This window comes from Oculina patagonica, chromosome 9 (genome assembly GCF_052425735.1).
Source record: "Oculina patagonica isolate OP01 chromosome 9, crgOcupat, whole genome shotgun sequence".
In the NCBI taxonomy this organism is placed as follows: Eukaryota; Metazoa; Cnidaria; class Anthozoa; order Scleractinia; family Oculinidae; genus Oculina; species Oculina patagonica.
This window is the reverse complement of record NC_135766.1, coordinates 23,171,026-23,187,051: the sequence shown is the minus strand read 5'-3', so window position 1 is coordinate 23,187,051 and position 16,026 is coordinate 23,171,026. Positions and strand designations below refer to the sequence as shown.

The window sequence follows — 16,026 nt, the reverse complement described above, 5'->3', positions numbered from 1 at the left end:
TTAGCTACATCTCTGCACTGCAGTCAGAAAAGTTATATCTTCTTTAGGGACCATAACTAAATTTAAGCCCATGGGCTTATATTTGATTTAGGCGGTTTAAAATTGGAAATATTTTGCATTGGTTTTAAGAATTGTTTGTGACAATTTTTGAAAGTCTGAAATTTATTTTCATTTTTGTTTTAGTGGCAGTTTCTAGCTTGTGATATTGGAGAGAACAACCCAGCATGTGACTCCACATGGCTGGAGGAAGAAGGTATAAAATAATGTTTTCTGTTTTTCAACATTTTACGCCCTTTCAATAATGATAATAAATGTTATGTAAAGTTTCTTCATGAAGAAAAAAACACAAGTAGAAATGTGATACTGTTTGAAATGAGACTGGATTTATGCCTAGGTTCATGTGGCAGGGACGTGAATTTGCATAACAAGCAGTCTGTTAAATTCACTGTGCTTCAAATTAACCATGTTCAAATTGATTTTGTGCAAGTTGACCTTGTCAAAAGAGAACCTGCATCATTAGTGACAGTATGCAACAACATGGATTATTATACCTACATGTATAGGGTAAAATTCCCTTTATAAGCCCTGGGCTTATACAACTTCGTAAGGGTTTTTGGTTGGGCTTATAAATGGAGGGGCTTATATCCGGAGGAGCTTATAAACAGATTTAAAAAAAGGTTTCAAAATGAGCCACAACAGAGTTGATCGAAATATGTTTATAAGTTAAAAGTAATAATAAAGCAACATTAAGCCCTGTTCAATACTGTCATCTAGCAGAGGGGAGCTTATATCTGTTTTTTTTTTTTTTTTTTTTTTTGGGGGGGGGGGGTGCTCATAACCGGATGTATGTTTTTGTTTCCAGGTAGATGGGCCTATAACCATGGGGGTGATAAGGAGGAGCTGGGGTTGGGCTTATAACCGGAATTTAATGGGTTGGGTTTAAATAAAATTTGTCTTAAATCTCTTTCAGAACCTGTGACACCTGTTACTGATTCTTGGGCTCAAGGATCAGTGCCTATCATGTTGCGGCCGTCATCAGCATCAACAACATCTTCTGTCCAATCAGATTGTGAGTCTGAGTTGTCATCCATTGCTGAAGAAAGGCCAGCGTAAGTATTAAGTTTTTGGTAGAATACACCAACATCTGCCACAAATATCGTTGATTTCTCTTTGTTTCTTTTGCCAGCAAGCTTAGTTTATTTAGAAATTTTTAGTTTTTTTCAAGGTTCCTGACTCAGTTGAAGGCAATGCATATTAGCATATTGTTAGGACAGGAAAAGTATACATCAGATTCTGGTTCAAGTTTCCAGGTTCTAGCCTGGCCATGGTCATTGTGCTTTGTTCGTGGAAGGCAGTTTACCGGTACTCTCACAGTGACTCTATCCACACAAACAACTTACTTGAGCAACCTGACTAACATCCAATCTAGAAATAGTTTTAGTACTTCCAGCCGCTTGAGGCTACAGAAGTAGGAGCTAAAAGTTCTGCCAATGATCCAATAAAGATCTTTTTAATTGATTGATTGATTGATTGATTTATTGATGGCAACACACACACAGGAAAAATTACTTACAATGCAATAAATTACATTGCACTACATTTACTTACATTTGTAACGATAAATATTACTCGGGTTATATCAAAAAGGCAATGACTGGCACTTCTAGTCTGCTCATTAGGGATCTGACTTCTTTGGACCATAAGATTGGAGCAGATGTAACCAAAGTGATCTTTGTCTGTTAGTATGCATGATGTACAAATATTTGTTGTTGTTGATTCATCAGGGCCCCAGAACCACCATTTGAGGCCCTTGAAGTCTCCGCCACTCCTTTGTCAATTGGCAGTCCTGCCCAGCCGCCCCCTACTACTGCCGAGGAGAGGAACACAGACAAACCTAAGGAGCCTCCAATATCACAGGTGCGACCTTCCACATTTGTAATTTTTACACTTAACTTGGTATTGCATTGCACATCCTGTACTGGGCATAATTTTACATGTTAGTACTGTAGGTGCGCACAAAACCAAAGCAAACATGAATACTTTCAACACTTGAGTGAAAACTGCTCTATGACATTATTTGTGTGCAGTTATACAACAGGCAGTGGGAGGTGTGCTGGCCTAACGGTTAGCTTGCAATTGCTCGACTCCGAGTCGAGCGGACACTTAACTCTCACAGTGCCTTTTTCCACCCAGGTGTATAAATGGGTATCGGCAAATTTATTGCTGGGGGGTAATCCTGCGATGAACTAGCATCCCATCCAGGGGGGAGTAGAAATACTCCTAGTCACATAATGCTACAGAAACTGGGATAAGCTCCAGCTGTATGGGTGACTTGGCTCGGACACAAACTTTTTTTAATACAACAGGGTGCCATGGCATATATGTCAATCCCTTTCTGTAAGAGAACTTAAGCCACTGGTGTAACAGTACAGCTTATTGTCCTGCTTTAGGTTCAAGGTAAAAAGCGAACTAGTGTGCCATTTAAACCAAACAAAGGCAAGCTGCCGTCATTTTCTGGAGTGGATCTAACACCTCTGACTGATGACTACGTTTTACACAAAGCTGAGAGACAGCAAAAGGAGGCCACACGAGAACACACTGACGCTAATGGACTGGCCATGTTGTCTTCGTCTTCATCTATTCTAAAGGTAAAGCAAACAGATATTGTAGCCACACTTAAATAAACAGAAATACAATGAAAGTTGATGCCCCGCCATGTTTCATTGGTACTCTGTAAATGTGATCTGTTCTCCCATAAAACAGATAAAAATATTTCATTACAGCTATTACAGTTGAATCCCGATAACTCGGAACCCTCAATAACTCGAACCTCCTGCTAACTCCAACCTTTTTTGATTCCCCTCCAGGTCATTTTCTTATCTATTTTACCCTCGTTAACTCAAACTCTCGATAATTCGAACCTTTTTCGATTTTCCTTGAAGGTTCGAGTTATTGTGATTCAACTATAACTTTAGTGTGATCTGGATAAAATTGCCTAAAAATTTGAATTAAACGAATCTGTGACTTACTTGACTTATGGCCAAAGCCCTAAGTGGGCATAGGGCCGGAGGCAAGTGGTTGTGCTGCTCCCGATGTAACATTGCTTATTAGAATTTCCGGTTTCCGTAATCAACAATTTTTTACGGGATGGGGCGATAGGCCCCATGCCCAACCCCCAACCTGGAGGACCAGGGTTTTCTCTCAGGGTGTCCTTCCCTTAGCCACAATATCCCATTATTTGAAAGGCGCCGGATACCCGCCTTTTGCCGTTGTTGCTCAGCTGCAGTACAACTGCATTACCAGGGTTATGACGAGGACATGCGACAGCTGACTTGGTGGCAGAGCCTATGACACGGTGGGCATTTCCTGGCATTTGCGAAATACACCTGGTGGCCCCAGTGCACTCCACCAGGGCCCCTTACCACCCTTCAACCCCAAACGAATCTGTATTAAGTGACAAACAGCAGTAACAAAGATATAATCAACTTACGGACATTTTCTCAATACTACTTTTGTAATTAACACTCAAAAAAATGTATTGAAGTAAGTAAGAGGAATTTAATACTTCAAATTTTTAATTCCCAAAGGAGTTAGCAGTAATTTATTTAAATTGAAACCAATCCTTTAAACTCGCCAGCACTCAGTAAGATTAAAATAATGTATTTCTTCAAATAAATACAGACCTATTCTCTAGCCCCCTACAAATAGCTGCCCACCTTTTTGGGCAAGATAAAGAGATAACAAAATGATAGTATTGGTATTAGGAAAAAAAACTTTTACCTCAATCTAGCTTTAACCTCAAAGCTATCCGTGTCAATTTTATCCCATATTTTTTAAATAAATAATCAAGAGTTCTAAAAGGCTTTGAGAATAAAGGAATAATAACCAACACCTGATATTTAAACCAACTCTCCTAACTAGCTCTTAAGGAAGTATATAGAGACCAGTTAGAAGATTTTTTATGTTGACTGCATTTTGGTTTGAAATAAACAGCTTCCTTCTGAGAGCAGTAGGTCGTACAGATACTCCTGGTCATCAACAACCAAATCATCTTCTCAATCTTGGAGTGTTAGTCACTCCTCGAAATCGCAGGTAAATCCTAAGATAAATAATGCAAACACTTTCCATTGATAACTTATAAAATAAATATAAATTATTGAATATAGAAATCTGGGACTTAAATGTTAAAAAAATGATAAAAATTTATAAACAGAAATTAAATGGTTACTAGTGTTTTAGCTGACCAATAAATTTAACCACAGGTAACCCAAGACAATAAATTATAAAACTGTAAGCTTGGTATGAAATAGTCATTAATCACATAATTACCCCAGGCAACAATTAAGGCCAATTCAATTGGTACACTGTACTTTTAAGGGCTGGGGGCGGGGAGGGTTTGTTTAACATCACTGCAGCGAGACCCTTTTATATCAACACTACAGCCTAGGAAACCACCCCTGCATCAGCTGCCTGTAATAAGTGTGAGCACCACAAAAGAATCATCTCTGCTCTGTGTAACTACAAGAAGTCCACTTGTGAGACAACTTACACTGTACATGAATTTGTCAGCCTCTGCATCTCCCCTGAAAGAGGACGATGCACCGAGGTAACTTTACAGGGGTAAAAATGTTCATTTAATCCCCCAAAGATCTTCAGGTTTCTTGCAGGGACCTGCTCATTATTTACTAAGTACTTTGTAAGAATTTTTGCTGAGATTCTTTTAGGATCCTTAAAGGATCCTTAGGATCTTTGGCGAATCTTAAAGGATATACAAGTAGGGTAAGCTAACCAAAATAAGTCTCATGAAGTTGTCCAAAACAAGTAGATTTTTTTCTGCTTGAAAGGGGTCTTTTGTGCACTGCCAACTAAATTACAAAAAAATAAGCAGTAAAAAGTAAGCTGGAATTTAAGTTATTCTCAAGCCCTGCAGTTGGTCCCTGAGAAAAGCAAATTATATAGCTGCAGACCTGTTTACTATGAGATATTCACGTCTCCCAGTACCAAACAACTCGACCCCCGCCACCCCTGTGAACACGGCTACCGTAATGGGTCAATTCATTATGATCACCAACCCTCCACCTATATCTTTTTCCTTAGTGGCCGTTTGGTCACCTACTGCTCAAGTTTGGTCGCCAATGAAAAATCTTAGTCGCTAAATTAAGCACACGCTTTCATTCCTTCTCCTCAATTTTAGTCTCCAGGCTGGTAACTTCAGTTCCAGTGGCGACTAAAAGCGACTAAAATGGTCTTAACTTGGAGGGTTGATTACTGCAAATTTTTCTGTGAAAACTGAAGATTTCCCTATTCCCTGGCCAGGGCAAAGATTTAAGTCAAGTATATATTGTCTGTTAACAGGCGCAATATGGCCGGCCACCAGGCATCAAGGATGTACTGTATGATGATCGTGGAAATGTTGTAGCTGTCATGAAGATTTCTCCTGATAAACTTCCATCACACAGGTACCTGACTAGTAACAATGCTGTGAGCTGCACTCTTGCCACTTGACAATTTTTTTTATTAACTTTTGTCAATTTTCTGTCCAGGGGAGGGTACATAAAAATGTTTTTATATGGGGAGGTGCCACTGCAAGATCCAAACACTCAGCTTTTCATTTACCATTTCTGCGAGGAAAGGAAACCCTTTCGTATGCTGCTGATAGGAAATGGTGTTCTGCTTTAACATGTCTTAAAGTTTTCCATCAATTTGAAAGTAATGAAAATGAAGTGTTCAACTTGACACGAGCATGGGACAAAGAACAAATCAGAGTCCCCGACGGGAATTTACCATCTTTATTATTTACTACAAATTTGAAAGTAGGGGGGAAGGAGAAGGGAAGATCGAGGACGAAGCGAGAGGGAGAGGAGAGGCGGGGAATTAGAAGGGAACGAGGCTAATGAAAGTAATTTGTACATATCAGAGAAATGATGTCACATTAACTCCTGTGCCCATGTGTGTGCCAAAAAAAACCCTCAACGTTTTTTTTTTTTAAAATCCAAATAAAAAAACCTCAAATCAAACCTCATGATGATGTCAGTTTTAAATTCAATCAGTTCAATCCTGTAATATGCCTAATATGCGTTTTCATGGGTAAATTTGCCTACCGCTAATTTCAGAACAGTTTAGACCAGTTTAGTGGGAGGCGCGGTGGCCAAATGGTTAGCGCGCTCGACTCCGAGTCGAACGGCCCGGGTTCGAGGCCTGGCCGGGGCGCTGCTGTGTGTTCTTGGGCAAGACACTTTACTCTCACAGTGCCTCTCTCCACCCAGGTGTATAAATGGGTACCGGCGAATTTACTGCTGGGGGGTAACCCTGCAATGGACTAGCATAAGCTCCGGCTCTATGGGCCTCATGGCTCGGAGACAGACTTTACCTTTTAGACCAAAAAACTGCGAAATCCCCTTGACATAGTCCCTTTAAAAACACAAATTGGTATCCAATTCCAATGCCATTTTCTTTCTTATCTTGCAGAGTTCGAACCAAGTTTGCAATTGTAGACAATGAGAGTGATGCACAATTGGTGCACACTCGCTCAAGACCAAGAAAACTGGGACCAAAATCACAAAAACCGGGATCTGGCAAAGAGTGGAAACCTTCCAAAAGTGCAAGTCACACGCAGAATATTGATACCAACCCGTTACATAACAACTCGTATCAGATCGAAAGCACCGGTCACATAACACCCTTACCACCTCCCTTGGTAAGCATTAGCTTGTAACTTTGAAAGAACTGGATGGCTTGCTCGCGGGGGAAGGGGGTGGGGGGGGGGGGGGTAATTTCATATATTGGCTATGTACGTATGTGCCGTATGACGTGGTATGGTTTTTGAGGTTCTCAGTCATTCAATAAATCAGGTTAGCCTAAACAGGTTCTTACATAAATGGTAGTTAACACAAATTTAGGCTATTTAGGTTTTCAATAGGTTCTTATTTCCTGAAGAAAACTTTGCGTTGTTGCTATAGAACTTTTTAAGACATTGAAGCTATTCCTTGACCTTATAAAAATGCATACCAAATAAGCGTTTATGTAAAAGTGAAGCACTTAGCATTCAGAAGAAAACACTATTTGCATGTACAGTAATGCCTTGTCCAAACATATTTTCCCAAAAGTAGACATTTTAATAAGAACCTGTTTCCAAATTTTAGGCTAAATAGATTCTTGTAAAAATGGGGTCTAATTGGAAAAATTTTAGCCTAGCCTGCGAGCAGGCTCTCCATTTGGGGGCAACGTGTATATTGAACTCTTCGAGCGCCGAAGGCGCGATCCCGCGAGTGCCGAAGGCGCGAGTGCGTGGGCGAAGCTCGCGCCTTCGGCGTTCGAGCACTTCAATATTCACGTTGCCCCCAAATAGAGAGCCTGCTCGCAGGCTAATTTTAGCCTAACAGGTTCTTAAATGTTAGGTTCTTACTCGCGGGTTTTTACTTTATCCTTTTTGCCCCTTTCGGCATTCTGATCCAGGTCTGAACCGTAGATAGGACTCCAAAAAATACTGTACATAAAGTACGTAGTAGCGGGAGCGAATGAGGCGGCTGTATTCGCAGGCTACTTACGAGTCTGACAGCGATGTGTTTTGTTATTTTTAATAAGGTCGATACGATGGACATATCTGCTGGCGTGATGGTGCGAGAAGGAAATATAGTAAGACGTGGACCAAGACAGGTGAAGACCGTCTGTTAACGGAAAAATATTTATTATTTATTTTAAAACGTTCGAGGAATTGCGCTCGTTATGATTTGACAGTTTGAGTTCATTATATCCGCATTACTCCATAACGTGCTAATAAACAACAATTAACTCGGATGCGTTTTATAGTTTTTAATACATTTGTTTAAACTCAACGTACGAACTTTAACGAGGAAATATTAATTGTGACCGCGATAAAGCGTGATATTGAATAAAATAAAAAAACCTCTTTCTGGCTTGCTGGTGTATTGGAGGATAATGATTGGCCTCAAAATTTTAAAGTAGCCCTAAAGCTTTGCTATCGTCCAATTTTCATTTTTCGACAATCTTTCAGCCCCGGGCATTATCTTCCAATCCTCCAATACATCATTCGTCTGAAGGGTTTTATTTACCTAATATATATATATATAGTAGTTTGTCCAGATTCCTTTGAACTTCTGTCAAACGCCGCACAGTCACAGTTTGTAAAAATGAGTTTTGTTAAATAGTAAGAAATTACCCTGCTCGATCTTGCGGAATATCGTCTGATTTTACCCATGACTGCGTCACGAGACATTGTTATGCCAGTTTGGGAGGACAAAAAATATATTACCATAAAATCGAGGTTACACATAAATTGTTACTTTTTTAAAAGTTTAATTGTGTTTCTGTATTATTCTCTTCAGATTTCGCGTCGTGCAGAGAAGACACCCTCCACGGCATGTCTCCAGCCGCTAGACAGCTCCCGTCCCGCGGGACGGGTCATTAGCGACCTCCTAACCCGCTCGTCACCCGTCATCAGACCACTGCGAGCGACTGAGCCCATTCCCCCGATAGCTTCTCAGCCACCAACTTACTCTTAACACTCATATTCACAGCTCGTATTGTTATAATGTAAATTTTTGCCAGGTCGTTGAAAACGAGATTTAAAGTGTCACGACAATTGTAACTCGTTTGTAAGGAAGTCTAGACTAGTCAAGACTAACGTAAAGACGAGTTTTTTTGTTCTTATGTTAAGACTATCTAGACTAGACTAATGCAAATTTTTGCCAGGTCATTGAAGACGATATTTAAAGCCTCGTTTTCAACGACAATGTTGATAAAATTGTACTCGTTTGTGATGGAGTCTAGACTAGTCAAACGGCCTTTACTTTTGTGTATTGTATGAGAAGGTCGCAAAAGTAAATTGAGATGCTTAACTTTATGGCATTTTTTCTTGTTTTGCGTCTCGTCTCGGAAAAGGAGGGCCTTTGTCGTCAGAATTTATTTTTAGCTCCTCCACTCAGCTTTAAGTTCTTCTTTGAAACCCTTTATGCTATAAAAGGTGGATCTAACTTTAGGGCCTCTGAATGGATCCCTAGTGTGTGACCATTCAAATGAAATATAATGAGCGGTACTATCATGTGATACTGTTCATTGTGCTGTACAGTATAGTTCTAAATTTAAATTCTGCGGATAAAACCTAGTGTGCGACCATTCAGATAACAGGGCTATTGATTAGTACTTTTTTTAATCTTGAAGTTAAGTACACAGCACGACAGTTAAGTGGTCTGTAAATATTTTACGTTCAGTAGTTGTAAATACACTTCTCAAGACAAATATGGTATACAGTGTGGTTTCTCAGTTTTTGACTAACGGGTTTTAAGTTGGTTTACGGTTTCTTTATTCACTTGTTAACTCGCAGGAATGTCTGAAGATCATTTGTAAAACAGTTATTTACCGGTGTACACAATTGGCGAAAAAAGCTCGGGAATCGATTGAACGAACCCTACCCTTGGGAGAAGCGAGATATACACCTTATCCGATATTTTGCGAGTTGATTAGTATTTAATTCCAGCAATGAGTATAAGAGATTTCTTATTTCACTATTACGCTAAAGTTAAAGTTAGGAACGTTGCCGTATTTTTGCACCATTCTACAGTGTATTACCAACCTCGTTCCCAGGGCTGTTTTCTCTAATTACCAAGGGAAAAGCCCTGGCAACGAGGTTGGTGTATTACCGCTCACATTTTGCGCGTTCACCGGCTTGACCTAAAATGGCCTAATAGTGGAATAATCAAATAGGGTATAGATTTTGCCCTTTTGGTTTGAAACAAAGTAATACTTTTTCAATGAGACCGCGAGTCAATGTTTTCTCTTGATTTGTACGGATAATCTCCAAACCGAAAGAGGTATGCAGTACCCCCATTGCACGGACCCCAATCCATGATGTCAAGAACAATGACCGATAACTACCTAGTACGGCCCGCGCCCTTGGTAAATAAGATGTAAATATTACGATAAATCGGTATCGGGTTGTCTTAAATGTGACATACGGTAAAGGTCGGAACGTAACGGCCTAGCAACTTTTTTGTATCGCGGCTTTAGGAGGGTGTGGGAGGCGCGGTTGGCTTATTAGTGCGCTGGACATGCGGATCGAGGGGCCTGGGTTCAAGCCCTGGCCAGGGTCATTGTATTGTGTTCTTGTGCAAGACACTTAACTCTCACAGTGCCTCTCTCCACCCAGGTGTGTAAATGGGCACCGGTGTATTCTTATTCGTTCGTTGGACTTGGATTCCATCCAGGGATAGTAGTGATATCCATAGCGTCTTTATCGGAAACTGGAATGAAGTGTGCGCGAGAGACATGAACCAACTGTTTAGAGTAAAGTTCATCTGATCGGTTTGTTACAGTGCAGCTTGAATCTAATCTATCAAAATGTTTCTTTCGAGATCGCTATTTGAGGTGCTACCACAGGTAGCCCAAGCTCCTAAAGGAGCCGTCAACATATAGACCACATATGACATTGCGTAATAACGTTATTATAAGGGTTTGTATGGGAATATAACGATCGTAAAAAATAATTCAAAATAGAGGAAAAATATCCAATAAAATTAACTTACCTATCCTCTTCTGTCTATATCTTATGTTTCTATGCCGTTTGGAGGCGATTTGAAGCCATTTCAGTGGGTTTTAGGTTCGCTGGTTTCCTATCATTATAAGGGTTTGTATGGGAATATAACGATCGTAAAAAATAATTCAAAATAAAGGGAAAATATCCGATAAAATGGACTTACTTTTAGGTTCGCTGGTTTCCTCTCTATATATAATATATAGAGAGGAAACCAGCGAACCTAAAACCCACTGGAATCGCTTCAAAACGCCCCCAAACGGCATAGAAACACAAGATTTACATAGAAGAGGATAGGTAAGTCGATTTTTCGGATATTTTCCCTTTATTTTGAATTATATTTTTACGATCGTTATATTCCCATACAAACCCTTATAATAACGTTATTACGCAATGTCATATGTAGTCTACATGTTGACGGAATCGCCTCCAAACGGCATAGAAACATAAGATATAGACAGAAGAGGATAGGTAAGTTAATTTTATTGGATATTTTTCCTCTATTTTGAATTATTTTTTACGATCGTTATATTCCCATACAAACCCTTATAATAACGTTATTACGCAATGTCATATGTGGTCTATATGTTGACGGCTCCTTTAGGAGCTTGGGCTACCTGTGGTGCTACAGCAGTTTTCCAATGAATGTCGTAAAACCATAAACAAAGGAATAGGTTTTGTCAATCCATAGTCACAAAAGGCACAGACAATCCAGTGAACCAATCAAAACTCGAAGCAAATACATTTCGCCGGCAGCCGGCGCGAAGTGCGGGAAAACGCTGCCTCGTTCCCAGGCGTCCTCCTCCTTGGTAGTGCACGGTTCGCTTGGCGTTGTGGGGTAACGATCAACCCCCCCGCTCCCTGTTTTCCCGCTTTACCGCCTTTGCCGTCCGGCCGACTGGCGCCTGGGGACGAGGCAGCGGGAAAACGTGCACCAGCGAGTCACGACTGGTTTTGGTTTTATTTCCAATTGGTTGAGAAAATGGCGCGAGCTGAGTTTTTTAATGGATGATAAAGCGTAATAATGCAAATCTATAGCAAATGCGAATTACTTTCAACACCAAAAAAAAATCTATGGGTCTGAAACGTTAAGAAAAATGGTCTAATTTAGTCTGAACTAGGGCAAAAATTTCGTAAGATATCTCTCCACCGCTTTTCTTGTATCAAGCGCATGAATCTGAACATTCCGTTCTATGGCCGCATAGTTTGAGGTTCGTTTATTCTTCTCAAGTAGGTGCGCTAGATGGCTCATCGCTACGGAGCCCAGTTAGTGTCATAGTTACCGTATTTACTCGAATGAGCGCCGCCCCCGTATAACCGCCGCATTTGGAACAAAAAAAGTTAATAAGCGCCGCAGTCCCGATGCGGCGCTTATTTGAGGAATTTCGTTTAACTAAAAACAGCACTACAAAGCAACTCTAAAACAAACTTGACCATTTCTTTGCAGCAAAAGCGATGTTTTGCAGTTATGAGTGATTGTCCTATCGCTCTCCCATTAGTTTTTCTATTCGACCCTCTTAGATAAGTAGTTCTTGTAAATGTTGTGAAGGCCGCAAACTTTACCAGGAAAGCTAGCGCCATACACTTCTATCTCAGCAAGAGAGGAATACTGACAATCAAAAGACGCTATTTTCAATAACTGTAAAGGATAAGATTCTTTAAGCGTCGCTTTCGAATAAGCGCCGCACTTGAGGCGAGAAAAATTTAATAAGCGCCGCGGCGCTAATTCGAGTAAATACGATATTTCACTCCAGTTTTTTTTTTCTTTCTTGACTTTTTTTGTCGACTCTTCTGTCAACTTTTTTTGCCAACTTTGTTGCGACATTTTTGCCGACTTTTTTGTCGACATTTTTGCCGACCTTTTGTAGACATTTTCCCGACTTTTTCCCTGACTTTTTTCTCGACTTTTTTCACGACTCTTTCTCGACATTTTTCTTCTCGCAGTTTTGGTCAATCTCTGCTTAGGACCGCCTAGAGGTTAGTTTCTGGGCAAATAAACTGAAACTTTGATAATATTGTCCCTTCGATGTCCGTGTTAAATTAACAAATCACAAAGCACACTAAAAACACTAACTAAACAAACGATAAAATCCTTTGTTGACATAACCGTTGTGAATTGCGAGGGCGTTAAAAGGTCTAAAAAGGCTAGCTACGTAAAATTAAATCCGGAGTCAGTTTATTCTAAATTTTTATTGAAATACGTTCTTATCTAAATAATAAGTCAGGTGTGAGTTTTTGGAAAATAAATCTTTTATAAGTGAGTTTCAGCTTGCGTGTGAGTCACCCACGTACGCGAAGCAACGCGTAGTAGAAATTGTAACGTCTCGCGAGACAGTCACGTATCGTCTTATAAACCACCGCATTGCGTTCGATTATAAATTGTTAAATTCTAAACGAAAAGACAATTGGAAAACTGTCACAAAAGTTACGGAAGTTTGCGTCATTGATCGAAAGAGTAATTGTATTCATTGAAAAGTTGTGTCAACTTACCACGAAGTTCTTTGTTTTGTTCGCTGGCGGCGTTGTGAAGAGATTAAAATTTCATTGACATTTGTCACGCATCGTGGTGCAAACGAGCGTCGAATTTAGTCTAAAGTTGTATGATTTGTTTTCATTTTCGGGATTGAAAAACAAGAGAACGTCGATTTAATAGCAAGAAAATGGTTCAATGACCACTTCAGAAACTAGTTAAGTACTTGCTCTGTTTAAATAGGTTAATGAAGTTGTTTCGTTCCCATGATGGCCAAACAACGAACGAAGGTAACATTTGCAGATGAGATGGCAAATTCCGACGATTTGTTTTGTCCTGGCTGTCAGAAACGATTTGTTTCACCGTTGCTTTTGCCGTGTCTACACACTTTATGTAAAAAGTGCATCGACGCCGAGAAGATTTCACCGAAAAATGGCAAACTTCCACGCTGTCCGATATGTTCAAAAGTGTTGGATTTACGTTGCGAATTTCCACTTAACTTTGTGGCGAACAATATGGTAAATATGGCGGCAGTACGGGAAAATACATCGTTGGATTTCGTTTGCGATACTTGTGAGGCCGAAGGTGAAAATGTGACCATGCGCTGTAATGATTGCAATTTATTTCTCTGTGAGTTTTGTTCGACGGCGCATCGGCGAATGAGCGCTACTAAAACTCACAACTTACAGTCCGTTGATGAACTTAGAGGGCAAATTTTCAAGGGGAACAATTTTCAAAGGTCTTCGTTTTGCTCCGTTCACTTATCAGAGCGACTGTGTTATTTTTGTCAAACTTGCGAGCAAACCATTTGTCGCCAGTGCTCACGTTCTACTCACGAACAACATGAATGTCGCAATATCGCGGAGGTCACTAAGACGTTTAAAGTTAACATGGTTAATCTTGCAGAACAGATAAAAGGAAAGAAAAAACTCCTCAGTGAAAAGGTTAGTCTAATTAAAGAAGATATTTCAACGGTTGAGAACCGAAAGAAGGAGATTCGCAGCAGCGTCGAAGAATATTTTCAAAAGTTGATAGACGCGTTAAAGAATCGCATGAATGAACTTGTAAATGAGGTAGAGTCACATTGTAGTACAAAGCTTGAAGCTTTGTTTTCAAAACAAAAGACACTACAACAAACTGTTCAACACGCAAGCGACTGTTGTCTGTTCACGGACTGCGCTGTGAAGCAAGGGAGCGACGTGGAAATTCTTAGTGTTGGACAAATTGTTATTCATCGCCTCAGCTCGCTCGTGGAAGAAATAGAGCAGAAATTCTGGAGGTCATCAACTGGAAAATGAGGCGCGCAGCTCGGTTGAATTTGTCGCAGAGAGCGAGAAAATTATGAATGATATTAGCCATTTAGGTCACGTAAAAGTACAGTCCTCTAGTATGCCTTGCGAGCCTACATTATGCGTTTTATCTCCCGCCAAGGAGCCTCAGCACGTTATTACGGGAGAAGTCAATCGAATGACTTTGACAGCTGTCAGTCAACAAGGAAAAAGACAGCAACGAGGAGGAGACAAAGTGAAGCTTTCTTTCTCATTGGCCAGCTCTCGAGTGACGCCTGAAAACGCGGGATTTAAGTATGGTTGCCAAGACAACAAGGATGGAACGTACTCGCTGGCTTACGTCATCACGAAACCAAACACTTACTGGCTGCACGTGAGTATAAATGGGTGTCCTGTGGCGGACAGTCCTGTCACAGTCACAGTAAGACCAAGAGATTGGATAGGTAGTCATTTTATCCTACGAAGTGAAGACTGCGGTGGTTTTTCTCATCCGTACAGTGTTATTGCGGACTCACACGAACATCTCTTGGTGGCCGACTCTCATAATCACAGAATTAAAATACTTTCTTTGAAAGGAGAAGTGCTCAAAACGTTTGGATCGCAGGGAATCGTGGAAGGACAGTTTAACTTTCCTTACTGCTTAGCGCTTAACCGACGCGGGAATCTAATTGTCGTTTCGGACAGTCAAAACCATCGTGTACAGATCGTAACACCTTCGGGTAGACTCTTCAAGAGTTTTGGAGGTTTCGGTGATGAAGTCGGAAAGCTAAAACACCCGCTCGGTGTCGCTATTGACTCGGATGACGTTATCTACGTAGCAGACTCTGGAAACAGCAGGATTCAAATCTTTTCACGTGAGGGGATCCCCAGGGGGATGATTGTTTCGAAGGAATTGGCATGCCCGTGGGGGGTGGCCATAAGTCAGACCGGACACATAGTGGCAACAGACTACAACAATCACAGAGTTTGTGTCTTTAACAAGGATGGCTCTGTCGCTCTTCAGTTTGGATCCCGAGGGGATACCGACGGATTATTAAACAACCCCGCGGGTATTACCGTAGATGACCAGGGGCAGTATGTGGTCGCAGACCGAAGTAACCACAGGGTGCAGATTTTCCAGCCGAATGGAACATTTGCCACAAAATTTGGTGGAAAAGGACAGGGGGACGGGTTGATGTTATTCCCCGCGGGTGTGGCGGTGGACAAGAAAGGCCATCTTTATGTCGCAGACACGTTCAATGACCGTATCCAGGTTTTTTCATTAGCAGCAGTTTAGAGGAAAATCTCGTGCCATTGTATTTTTTAAAACCTTTGATTCCCTCCTGCATTCCCATTGTATTCTTGCAATGCTCCAACATATATAGTGCCAAAAACGTAACTGCAATGTCTGACTTCAGTTAACAGTGGAGAGTGACGAAAACACAGTTAAAGTTGCGCTGAAAATCAAATAAAGCTCAATGTGTAGCTTGAGTCTCTCTAAGTACGCTCAATTCTAGACTATACGAGCAGTTTCCGTTGAGCGTAAAGCGAAAATGAAAGCGTTACTGGAATAAACAGCCGGGCAAATATTTTTTGTTTGCGCGTCTATTCCCCAGATTTTGCGCGGCCATTTTCCAACTCGCTTTTATCCGCTTCACGCTCGAATCAGTTCTTTCCCCACTAAAAAGACGATTTGCAATTCCACCCAAAAAATTCCACACTGTGAACGAGCTCTGGGG

At 40.7% G+C, this 16,026-nt stretch overlaps 1 protein-coding gene and 1 pseudogene across 2 annotated transcripts; both read left to right on the top strand.

The window, feature by feature from the left end:
- Positions 1–148: 148 nt before the first annotated feature.
- Positions 149–8,936, top strand: LOC144665874 (uncharacterized). Of its 2 annotated transcripts, XM_078527154.1 has the most exons (9): positions 149–253; positions 971–1,109; positions 1,785–1,917; positions 2,451–2,648; positions 3,994–4,092; positions 5,356–5,459; positions 6,469–6,697; positions 7,585–7,656; positions 8,346–8,936. In XM_078527154.1, the coding sequence occupies exons 2-9, from the start codon at positions 1,021–1,023 to the stop codon at positions 8,520–8,522; spliced, it is 1,101 nt and encodes a 366-aa protein (XP_078383280.1). In that variant the 5' UTR covers positions 149–253; positions 971–1,020; the 3' UTR covers positions 8,523–8,936. The 2 variants fall into 2 exon arrangements, with proteins under 2 accessions (XP_078383280.1, XP_078383281.1); XM_078527155.1 differs by lacking the exon at positions 3,994–4,092.
- A 3,649-nt stretch (positions 8,937–12,585) lies between these two features.
- LOC144666119 (E3 ubiquitin-protein ligase TRIM45-like) lies at positions 12,586–15,772 on the top strand (annotated as a pseudogene).
- The last annotated feature ends 254 nt before the right edge of the window (positions 15,773–16,026 follow it).

Excerpts from the sequence above, each read along its gene's own strand:
- LOC144665874 (XM_078527154.1), top strand. The coding sequence starts at position 1,021 with ATGTTGCGGCCGTCATCAGCATCAACAACATCTTCTGTCCAATCAGAT. Across the intron at positions 1,918-2,450 it reads AGGAGCCTCCAATATCACAG|GTTCAAGGTAAAAAGCGAAC; the intron begins GTGCGACCTTCC and ends GTCCTGCTTTAG. Across the intron at positions 6,698-7,584 it reads CACCCTTACCACCTCCCTTG|GTCGATACGATGGACATATC; the intron begins GTAAGCATTAGC and ends ATTTTTAATAAG.